Here is a 12,334-nt window from a genome sequence, read left to right as displayed (position 1 = left end):
AAAAAAAAAAAGACTTTATGGGACTAGGTGGAACAGGTTTCTGGATCACTTATTTTTAAATACTAGGAACAGGCATACCTAGTCTCAAATTTACCTAGTACAACCATCTCTAAACGAATATAGTAGAAGTATTTTGATTTCGGGTATTTGTATCTACAGCACATAATACGCACACATAATAAGCAGAAATATAGAAAAAGTCCAACGTCGGGGTCGCGCGAGTATTTCAGCACTGTTTTATGTGCCTTTTATATCTAAAACTTCTTAAATCTAAATAAAGATATCTTGCTCAAAGAGGATTACTTACAGAATTGGAATTCGAACGACAATAGGATTACATCGCTCCATTTAAAGTGTTTCAATTATGACAAGAGAAAAATATTTCTTTTAAAATGGAGATACAAACTGTACCTAAATTTAGGGATAGCGATTCTTTTCGAAAAAGATCGATTCAGGAATCGATTCGAATCGTAGTGCAATAAATCGCTTCACAAAAAAATCGGGGGACAAAGAATGCATTCTCCAAAAATCGATTTTCGATCTTTTCAGCTAAAAAGGGCGAAGATAGTAAAAAATAACCACTGAAACTGAACATCAGGACCAAATAACCACTGAAATACGTATCGACGGACTTCAAAAAATCTACTTTCGATTTTCTAGAATGAAAGATCGATTCACTGAATCTATCCATTACTGGAGATCGATTAAAATAATCAATTTTTTGGCCGATAAGATCGATTCTTCGATTAATTGATCTCAGATCGCCATCCCTACCTAAATTATTTAAGATGGAGCTTAAGCTGGTGTTACACATTGTTATTGTTCTCATTTATAAATAATAAGTTACACATTTATAAAAGCTTCCTAACTTCAGTCTAGACGACGTAGATTGATACTAAATAGAGGTTAGTGACCTGCCATTTAAAGTTCTTCAATACGAGTACATTAATAAATTCTACTTTCGAGTCATTCAAATTTGCATCGTATACAAAGAGAGTTGTACAGTGTACTACTTAAAAGGACTGCTTTGGCATTCGCGTTCTGCGAAGATTAAATTGTTAGTCATTTTGAATCTTGAGCAGCTTTAAAATCGAATAATTTGTATCTTTTCGGAGTCTAGGATTCTGCACGTACTTGATATTTTGTTATTTAATTGATGTTTTTAATTGTTGTTGTTTAATTGTTGTTGTTGTTGTTAATTCTTGATAGTTTGTTAGTTAAACTCTAGTCGAGTAAATATAAGACCAAGAGTGTTTGTGTAGTGTAACAGTTTGTAAAAAAATTACATTAATAACATTTACATTAAAAGCACACACTTGTAATTTTATACAATCGTCCATTGCAATATATATATTTTCTTATTTACTCTTTATTGACCATGTTAAAAACAGTGTGGTACAAAAGGCGGACTTAATGCTAAATAGCATTTTCTCCCAGTCAACCTTAGGGATGTGCAGAAAAATTGAATAATGCAATAGTTCGTAAATAAAACACTGTAGGTGTAGGGCGCTCAGCATGTCACATTACTGCCGTCTGTTTGATTGCATACTAACTGGGAGAAGTTACCGACGTCCCAATTAGTCGCCAGGAGTGATACATGTGTGATCGACTTTAGTTTGTCGTTATGTTATTGTTCTACTGCTGAGCACGGTGATCATCTCATAGTAAGAGGGATTTAGTCTGCCACTCAGGCCAAGCGCAATTTGGTAGACGTGACACATATCTAAGAACTTTCTTTAGAACTCTCCCGTACGTAGGCTTTTGCACGACATAAAAGTGAAACTTAGTTGTGATAACTAATTTTTATACGTACTTTAAGTACTATACCTCTGAAAATCAGAGGTACGTGCTCAGGATTCGAACCACGCACCCCTCGATTTAGAGACCTCGTTCCAACTACACGTGATTGCGTAGCGGTTAAGAAACTCGGCCTCTCGATCGAGGGGTCCGAGGTTCAAATCCCAGGCACGCTCCTCCGATTTTTCAAAGTTATGTGCGTATTAGAAATTAATTATCACTTGCAAAACGGCGGTGGCCTATAGCCTAATCATTCTCATTATGAGAGGAGACCCGTGCTCAGCAGTGGGACAGTAATGGGTTGATGTTGATGATGATGATGATTTCAACCACTAGTTTATAGCATTTGATCATCATCCGCGATCGACTTTAGGTTCACTTCTGTTATATTTAGATGCGTTAAATCAGAATGTAACATTACGTGTCAGTATGCATGTGTGTTTCCTTATTTCGTGAGTGTTAGTGTGAATTATATTTTTCGTAGGATCACGAAACATTATGTTACCGTTTTAACATTAAATTCATTCATACAGGCTCATTGCTATTACATGCTATGCTCATGCTATTTCAAACAAAAAATGAAATCTTAACTATCAGAGTCTAGGAAATGTCACTGTAAATATTCGGTTCGCAATTTCTTGTCTATTAAAATTTGTATAAAAATACTTCAGCTCGGACTTTCAACAAAATTGCCTTTGACGTTTTACTCGGTGTCGTACCAAAAAGTAAATTGATTCTGCCTTTATTTTCTTTCGTTTTCGCTGTCCATCTAGTATCGCCCATGTTCGTTGAAGTACGTGAAGTGTTAATTAAGTGTGTTGATGTAACTTATTAGATGTCCACAAGCGTGACTCTAGATGTGAATAAACTCAATTGGTGTAGACTTGACAGTTTAGTGGTTTGAAATTCCCAACTTTCACGCTACAGATCTAGGTTTAAATCCTAGGCGCCCATACATAACATTTCTCAAAGTTATGTGCGTAATAGAAATTTACTATCATTTGCTAATAGACACGAATAAAACCACAAGGAAACCAAATAACTTGATTAGACTTATAGATAGATTGTTATTTGTTCTGTCTTTTTTTTGTTAACGAGGGGGAAACCTTCAAAAGTTACCCGGGGCCGTGGGAGCGACGCAGGGTTATGTGGGATTCTTACCGCACTAAAACCCCTCCCGGTGGCCGTCCTCGGCGCTGCGTAGAGGGCTCGGGGATCTCCGAGGGAACGCAACCGGAGGATGCTGTTGTATTTGTGCTGTCTAGGACGGATACCACTGAATTTCATTCAAGTGGCATAATTTTGAATGAGCATATTTTTTATCGTTTACCTCAATTACGTGGTCTAAATTTGTGTCTAGGAGACTGTCATATATTCTGATAATATATTCTATGAACATTTCAACTTTTATATATTTCCGTTATAACGTTCATTACTTACCATTTTTCTGAAAAAAAAAAAACAATTTCTTTTACAATTCTTAATTATAATTCCGCAACTACGAATTCTAACATGAAGTCTTTATTACAATATTTTATTCCACCCATTACCATTTTATTAGCCGTTAAATACAAATCGTTTTATTATTATACCTTGCCTTTGATTTCTCTAATTTTCTTTAACTTGGGAATAATATCAAAGGCGCCGTGTTTAATCTCATTATTCTAAAATTTTACGAGGGTTGTTTTCGTAACTGAAATAAGGTCATGTTTAAATAAAGTTTAAGGTTTTGACTTAGTAACAAGTCTAGTCAACTATTTCGCTATAAAGGAGATTTTATGAAATAGAAATAAATATTTTTTTAAGCGATTTTATAAAACACATTTTTCTTTTAGATTCCTCATTATTTAAATTTGTTGATTCATTCTCATTTAAATTTGTTAACACAAATGTTTAGTTTCTATCTGTTTTGAAATAGGGTTGGATTTAAAAAACAGAATAAAGTTTTAACCAAATATACTTTTATGCAAAAACAAACCTTAAAAGGCATCGCAGTGTTTTCTGATTGTCAGATGATGACCAGTAACTGGGGTAAGTAATGATTGTCGCCTGGGAATTTGTGAGTCAAAATGACATCAATATCTCTTTATCCTCTTCGTTGCTCTTGAAAAGCATTTTTACGCCTTTTTAATTTTGTGCCATGAGTTCATGAAACTTTATCACAAAAAGAAGGATGGTTTTTGAAGTGGATTATTTAAGTAGGCTAAGCTAATTTAATGGGTTGTCAAATTCATTGAGATATGGTTATTCAGGGACCCGCGAGAGGTAGATGAGCCTATAATAGGAGGCTCTGTAATAGAACCAGTGCCCTGACGTGTGTCCTATTAATTTTTTTCTCCTATATATTAAGTAAATAAGCACGCACTTTTACAGCTTAGCAAGTCTTTTCTGTTGATGATATGTTAACGATGTTTGTTTATTTCTTAGATTTTGCCGGAAACACTGGACTTCCCTTACTCGTGGGCGATGTACCTGCTATTCCACATGCACTTCGCACAGATTCTACACACGGCGTCCATCTGCCTCACTCTCTCGCTCGCTATCTGGAGATATCTGGCAATCAAGTGAGTATAACTGTGTCCAATATTTGGAGGTAGGTAAGCATATGACGCTTTGCATTTTTCAGCAATTTTTTTTCATATGTTTCATATTTCATATGTATTAGGTTTACCTGATATCATTCACTAGTGCTGCCTTTCCTACTTTATATTGAAAATGTCGTGTAAACCAGAAATATATAGTATTTTATTTACACCAATATTGGATTAAATATTTGTCACGTTTGATTTGGATCTTTCTGATATACCAATATTGCTATACTGTATTCTGTTTTTCATGATTTTATTTAGGAAAATCCTGATCCAAATATTTGTCATATTTGTATTTAGACATTTCGGTCTCAAGCAATATTGCTCTTTTGAAGGGCTGGGCACGATAGACACACTTACATAGCTCCTTGCAACTTAACCCTTAATAATGACGCTCTCGTGACCCGTTTAAATATGTCCCACCTATTTGGGACCGATTTGAAGAATGTCGAAGGGCAAAGCTTTAATATCGCGTCTGTTTACTCCACCCAAACTCCTAATGCCATTCTTTCTTATCAATTACTTTGTACCCAGACCCGAATAAAAATATTTTCGCTAGTATCGGTGTAAAGTTGATACTTGTTGGAACCGGGTCTATAATGTATAAAGCTTTTGTTCCCAACAGAGCATAAAAAGGGAGGCAATAAAATCACCGGAGAGGAAATTGTTTTCCGTTGTTAGAGAGGAAACACGGATTATTACTTATTCGTCCAGAAATATTTGTTTTACGATTAAGAAATTACTGCTTAAAATCATTTTTTGTTCCATGAAACAGTCTTGATCGTAATCCAGATTTGGATTTAATTAACGCAAGTAATGTGCTATTCAGTAACGCATCTCATTATCAGGATAGATTATTACTCAAAGTTTCGAGAAATGGATATATACGAAAGTTAATTTCTTGATTCCAATTAGCATAGCTTTTGATTGGATAAGCAGATTGGATGATTTGTAAGTGGAAAGGGTAACGAGAACTTTTACTGTCTTTACTTATCAAAACAAACTCGTAAAATTGAACTCTATGATATTCGAACTTGAATAATCATAGATATAGTTTTGTGTACGAAATAAAATATGTTTACTAAATGAAAAACATATTAATTGAGTGCTATTTTTCGAGTTCGTATGTTACGGTAAGTTAAGTGAAGACCAGAAGTAACCACAGCACTGTATTTATTTTGTGTTGTAACTTATTTTAATTTAAAAAAATAGTTTTGGTACTAAATCCGTAAATCGAATGCTATATTCTGAAGATATGTCTTATGCGTGTACAGGTACTCTGATAGAAGCCATATACTGTGCACGGAACGCCGGTGTAGCATCGCCATACTCAGCAGTTTCATCCTTCCTCCGATTTTGTGCATTCCCACATTTATGGTAAGTAAACATAATTATGTTGGGTATTTTTGTTTATAATGTTGAAGTAGCAAACCAGCATACAGCCCACCTGATGGCAAGTGGCCACTGCAGCCCATGGACATCTGTAATCAATCCCTGATAAGATTACATTCCTATTGAGTCAATTTCAATTAATATGTAGTTGTTTTATACGACAAAGTCATACTAACATTACTTAAAAAAAATAAAAAGTTATAAGTATTAAATAGTTTTTTTTTATCATGTTCTGTATGGCAAGGTGGTTATCAATTGGTTGGATTTGGTTGGTTATTGGTGGTTGTGGGGTTAACACACCTTGGCGTTTATTTATTTTTTTGCTTTTGCTCGACTTGGCGGAGTCACTGCCGGGCCCCCAGGTTCTATAATTTTATAAACAATGGAACAAAATAATGAAAAAAAAATGTTTTTATGTTCTTAAGGATTTCGTTGGCGTTTCCATACGATATATTATTAAATTGTGCAGAGGTTTACAATCAAACTAAGAATGTAAATTGTTTTTTTAACATAAGCACATGTGACGGGATTAAAATACATAGTTCTACATATTGCATTTATTTCGTTGACACTGTCTTGTGCAGATAAATAAATCAATTTTGTTTATGTATGTACATTAATTATTGATTAGAATCATTAGACACTTAAGATGAACAACAATCTTAAATACCTTACTCAAGTTTAAGAAGTCTAAATTAAAACGTCTGGGTCTAAGCATCCATCGTCTGAGAAGAGTTAAGATTTAGTGTACTTCTGAGACTGTACATTAAGCAAAAATGCTAAATTACACTTCAGACTTAATTAATTTACCAAAATTCCACACTGATTTAATTATTTATTATGTTCGAGCTGGTATTTTCTATTTCAAAGTTATTTATTAATTTGATTTCAAGGAATTAATCCAGATTGATATAATGTGATTGCTTTATATACCTATCTACCTATTGAATATAAATTAATTGTATTATTATAATGCGGTAATATATGCTGCTATAAAGTAACTGCACTTATTTGCATGTTTATTGATGCGATATTAAAATATCGAAACCAATTTATAGTTCTGTTATCTATCTATGTATATGTATGTAAGTATGGTTCGTAAGCAGCTACACTGATTATAACTAAACTTTTACGTGAGGGTACTATAAGATTTCTTATTTAAATAAAAAAAATATGCGTGTTCGCAAGCATAGCTACAAGGAAAGCTAGTATTTAATAAATCCTTGAAATATTTATACTTGAAGATTACTTTCTACTTAAATGTGCTAGGTTTTACAACTGTATTCTCTTGCTTAATTTCTGGCTAGGATTATTTATTTTATTTTATTTGGAATCCCCAGCGAATCATGTCAATGAATATATAAAGCTCTTATTTACTTGACGAGCTTTTATTTAAGTTTTCCTGTTAGTTCCTATATATCTGAGGGTGAAATCTTGGAACTAAATGTTTAATTAATTTAGCTGAAGTTAGGCATAGATTTTTTGGTTTGAATGATAACTCAAAATGGTGGACCTATTATTTTTATGTATTCACAAGATATGGGTAACAAATGAAGGATTTTTTCAGACGAATACGAAAAAAACGACGTTAGTAGAAAGCTTGTTTTAAATATTTATATTTTTATAGCACTGTCTTCTAGGTAGGTATATACTCTGGTGGAAGTATATTTTACTGAAAATCTCTTTACGTATGTCGATGTGGTTATTTAATTATTGCAATTATATGTTAGGGGTATAGTTTCAAGAGTAATTGTAGGTATTGTAGTCGGTAAGAAATTAAACTATGTTACCATATGAGAGAAAATGTTTGTGTACCTTACGAATTGTTATACCGACGATGACACACCCATTATACTTACGATTGCAACAATGGAAATATGTTAGAAACTCAGATACCTTCATGAATACGAATTCGCACAAAGACATTATAATCATTCCTGCACAGTTCTTCGCAAATACACTGCAGCGTTTATCATACAATGCAAATTATCATCGAATGAGTTACAAACACTTTGTTTATTCCACAGGTATTTGATATTCACACTAAGGACGTTAGCGATATGAACGGGCATACTGGGACAGCGTATCATGTGGATTCAGACAGCCAGGGGACCCTGTACCAAGTCAATTTTTGGGTTCACGCTGTTCTGATAAAATTACTGCCATGCTCTATCCTGACAGTGATAAGCTTGTGGCTGATAAGAGCCCTGTACAACGCCAATCAACACCAAAAGAATCTAAGAAACTACAGCGCTTGCCCAGCCGCTGAGAAGATGGTGAAAAGACAGCACAAAGCAGATAAGAGAACGGATAGAACAACTAAGATGTTACTGGCGGTGTTGCTCTTATTCCTCGTGACAGAGCTCCCTCAAGGGATCCTAGGCCTCATGAGTGGATTGCTCGGCTGGTGCTTCTTCAAGAAGTGCTACAACTTGTTCGGCGAGTTAATGGATTTCCTGGCGTTACTGAATGGTGCGATAAACTTCGTGCTCTACTGCTCCATGTCGCGGCAATTCCGACAGACCTTCAGGCAGTTGCTGCTGCAGCGACACCTCGCTAGATTCCTGCCGCCCACTGCTTCTCACTCGGACAACCAAAACACGTATGTATTTATTTTTAGTGTAAGTTTCTTTACCAAATAAAGTAAGAGCGTAGCTTACCTATATCTGTTATATAGAGGTTACTCAAGAGTATTATTCCATATTTAGTTTGTTGTTGATATCGTATATTGAGTGTGGGCTTCATGTTTTCACCAAATAGAGTCGAACTTACTTATTCATCTTTTTATAGACTTGGCTTTTTTTTTATTAGCTATTCAAGCTTCACAAAGGTTTACGTTCGTTTGTCAACACACAATTTATTATATGTGAGGTAAATAATATGTATGAGGACGATACGTTTATAAATAGATAAAAATATTGTATAGCAAATGAATGAAAGCATATTTATTTTTGGAATAGAGTAGAATATAATAACGATTTTTCCTGTTACATTTCTTACATAACTTTCCTGTTTTGTAATCCTAACACACGTGTAACGTGAGAGTCTGAAGCACCTTAATTCACACATGTAGATTAGTTACGCTTGCGGTCACAAACCCGCGTGATAAGAAAACTCCTTCAGTGCATAGCATATGTACTTTTTTTAACAACCTTCAAATGTTGCGGAAGCGACACGGGGTTATGTGGGATTCTTACCACACCAAAATCCCCCCGGTGGCCGTCCTACTCCTCTCGTATTCTGCTCCCAGAATTACAGGGACGATGGCACATGTGCCTACAGAAGGCGTTTTGCTTATCAAATATCTTAATTAATAATGTATGCCTCTTAATAATGTTATTTAATGTATGTCTCTTTGTTGGTAGCCTAAACGTTTAACATTTTAACAATTTTATTCTAAAATAAGAGTTAACATTCTTCCTGCACGGAAAAGATAAAAAGGTAACTACAGCAGAACTTCTAAAATGAATGTCTATGTGAGTAGCAATAAAATTGTTCATGCATCCGTTACATGATACACGTGTCTCAAAGTGGACGGAACAAAGCACATACTGTTTTAGACACGACTCGAGTCGAAATGTCAGATTTTATTGTTTCCAACTTTCATCTATTTTCATGGAGAACAGATCTTAGAATTGAAATTTAAAACGGGTACGTTTGTTGGTTTTCAAACCAGAGTTACGTAAATATATCTTATATATAAAATTCTCGTGTCACAATGTTAGTTACCGTACTCCTCCGAAACGGCTTTACCGATTTTCACCAAATTTTATATGCATATTCAATAGGACTGAGCTACTATCTATTTTTCACACCCCTAAGTGATAAGGGTTGGTCACCCTTAACATTTTTTGTTTATATGGCAACACAACGTTCGCCGGGTCAGCTAGTATTATAATAAAAACCTGTTTTCACATAGAACGCGTTAGAATTAGTTTTACCTTTTATTCAATATAGAGCATTAGTTAATTCTAGTTTTAACAAAGACATTTAGTAACTGGTTTAACTAGGGGAGCTTAACTAAAACGGGTATTAATTATATATAGCATATATATTATTCCTATTTTCTTTGTTACTGATTAGTCATTGTTTAAAGAGACAACAGAAATAAACATTTCTTTCTTTCTCACATTCTTTCTTTTTTCATGTTCTCCTTTCTCCCTTTTTTGGTTTTCATTTTATTTTATTTTCTATTTATTATTATTATTATTTTTTAGTATGGTTGTACCGCCTTCAATTTTTCTGCACATCACTACTTGACTGGGAGAAAATGCTATTTAGCATTAAGTCCGCCTTTTGCACCACACTGTTTTTAACATGGTCAATAAAGAGTAAATAAAAAAATAATAATAAAATTTACCTTTACGCGAACTTGCAGTAACTTCTTAGATGTACGAGTATGACAGCTTAACTTAATAAATAAGTTATAAACTTAAAAATGTTAATACATTTTTAGTGAGCCTTAGAATCTTGTACAATTTGTGTTTTTAATCAATATATTTAATGAAACATGAAAATGAAGTATGAATGATATGCTTATGATAAAAATAAAAGCGTTATTAAGTATACAGTATTATTTCAATACCCCTATCATACAATGAGAGGCCATATAAATCATTTTTCTTTTGTATGAAATTCTTATTCAATTTTTATACACAAAAATTATAGTTTGAAAATATTTTTTTACAAGATTATTGAACATGCTTGGTTAGTACAGAATATGGGGGTTGAATTTTGCAACTGAAATTTAAACCAGTTAACCCCAACCGATCTAGTTGAAATGTTGCACACACGTTTAGTAAATTTGTGACGTCATACTAAATCCAATATGGCGGAGGCCTTAACTTGGCTGATTAATTATCTTTATGTACCCCCATAGATTAGTAAAGATACTTCGCCGCCTTGACATTGTATGAAGCCACAAATGGCTTATTTTAGTAAGTTCTTTTTTTGAATTCTTGACAAATAAAAACATTTTTAGAGAAAATTTACGAATAAAATAATTAATACTGCGTAATTTACATAATAAATAAATAATTATTTCAAATTAACAAAATAATTTAGGGACATTTTAGCACGGAGACGTGGCAAAACTTTTTTACGCAACTATTTCAATTCTCAAAACTGGGAACATTTTCTTGTTAGGAGTGAGTAATCTTTACTAATCTATGTGTACCCCTATGACATTTTTCTGAAATAAGAAAGAAGTATACAAAAATACATTACGTTACTAAATCTTGTTTCTAGTAAATTTTCTAATATAAATTTATTATATTTTAATATTGTACATGTTGAGCGTGAGTTTCAAATAAGTAGCTACTTGGAACTTGCAGACAGCTATTTTGATATTAATTTGTATATTTAGGTCGCAGGGCCTAGGAACATTCAAGGACTGTCTAGCTAAGTGTATGTAAAGGTCAAAATTGGATTTATATTACTGTGTACCTAAATCATTTCTTATCTCATCGAAGACGAGTACTCTATGAATTAATCTGTCACCAAGTCTGTATTATTTCGTTTATATGTTTAATGTTTTCATTTCTTTTGTGATAGGGCTGATTTTCTGCGTGGTTGATATTATATAAGTGTTATATCACAAAGGCCCAATTAGTCCTTTTGTATTTTAGGCTTCTTTTATAGGCATCTGTAGACATTAAGTGTCAGTAAAATATGTCTACATGTTTATCTACAAATATGTATAACATGTAGACAAAATCTGGAGGCACGGCAGTGCCTCCGCCAAGTCGAGCCAAAGCCAAAAAAGCGGCACGGCCGTAGCATTCTTTTCTCGAAGCAATTCGGCCCATTTTTGACCCCCTGTAACTTCTTTGTTCATGAAGCTATCATCATCAAAAGCAAGAATCATACTTTTCGATAGAATATTTAGAGAGGCACGGCTACATTACGGCGGATAATAATATGTTGATACACGTTTAAAAGAACACTATTTTGTCTGCAACTTATTTATACTACTGCAAATTATTTATCATCATTAAGGTATGCTTCTTTAATTGAGCCATTGTAGTAGATAAATTAGTACGACAACAACCAGCGGTACTTTTATTTCGAGGAAAACTCGAATACGAATGCAAAATCCATTTTTTTCGTTATTTTCGCACATTTTTTACCTCGAAATATCGGATATACATTTTGATGGACATCAAAAACTATTAACGATTCTTTATTTGATAGGTAAATCCTATTATGCTTTCGCGTACGGAGAATTCAATGTGGCAGATGTTTCATTGGATAGTTTCGTCAAATATTTTGGTCCGCTCCGAAATTTTTGTACCCTTAATATGAGTTTTTACGTTTTTACAAGCATGACTGTTTTGTATTTGTTTACGTATTTCCAATCAGTTCTGCTACAGTCCGCTGGGGGCGCTGATTGGAAATGTATGGTAAGAGTACTGCAGTAAGAAGTTGATTCTGATTTGAAGGCACAGAAAATTACAATTATTTTTTTACTATCCATCGCTAACTCTCTGACAGTAACGAGAATATCGAAAAGACGTATTATTTCGACACAAAAAGGAAAGTTTATTCGTTACTTTAGT

At 33.7% G+C, this 12,334-nt stretch overlaps 1 protein-coding gene across 1 annotated transcript in view; it reads left to right on the top strand.

Annotated features, from left to right (window-relative positions):
- NGR-A8 (neuropeptide receptor A8) overlaps positions 1-12,334 on the top strand; it is a 59,955-nt gene that overhangs the window by 36,877 nt on the left and 10,744 nt on the right. The window contains exons 4-6 of the mRNA XM_073086813.1: positions 4,225-4,361; positions 5,660-5,762; positions 7,805-8,379. Coding sequence (XP_072942914.1) covers positions 4,225-4,361; positions 5,660-5,762; positions 7,805-8,379 — 815 coding nt within the window. The remainder of the gene's footprint in view (positions 1-4,224; positions 4,362-5,659; positions 5,763-7,804; positions 8,380-12,334) is intronic.

Source organism: Epargyreus clarus, unplaced genomic scaffold (genome assembly GCF_041222505.1).
Source record: "Epargyreus clarus isolate Ecla_fem2 unplaced genomic scaffold, WU_Ecla_fem_2.2 ptg000024l, whole genome shotgun sequence".
Classification (NCBI taxonomy): domain Eukaryota; kingdom Metazoa; phylum Arthropoda; class Insecta; order Lepidoptera; family Hesperiidae; genus Epargyreus; species Epargyreus clarus.
This window is presented reverse-complemented; position numbering and strand designations above follow the sequence as displayed.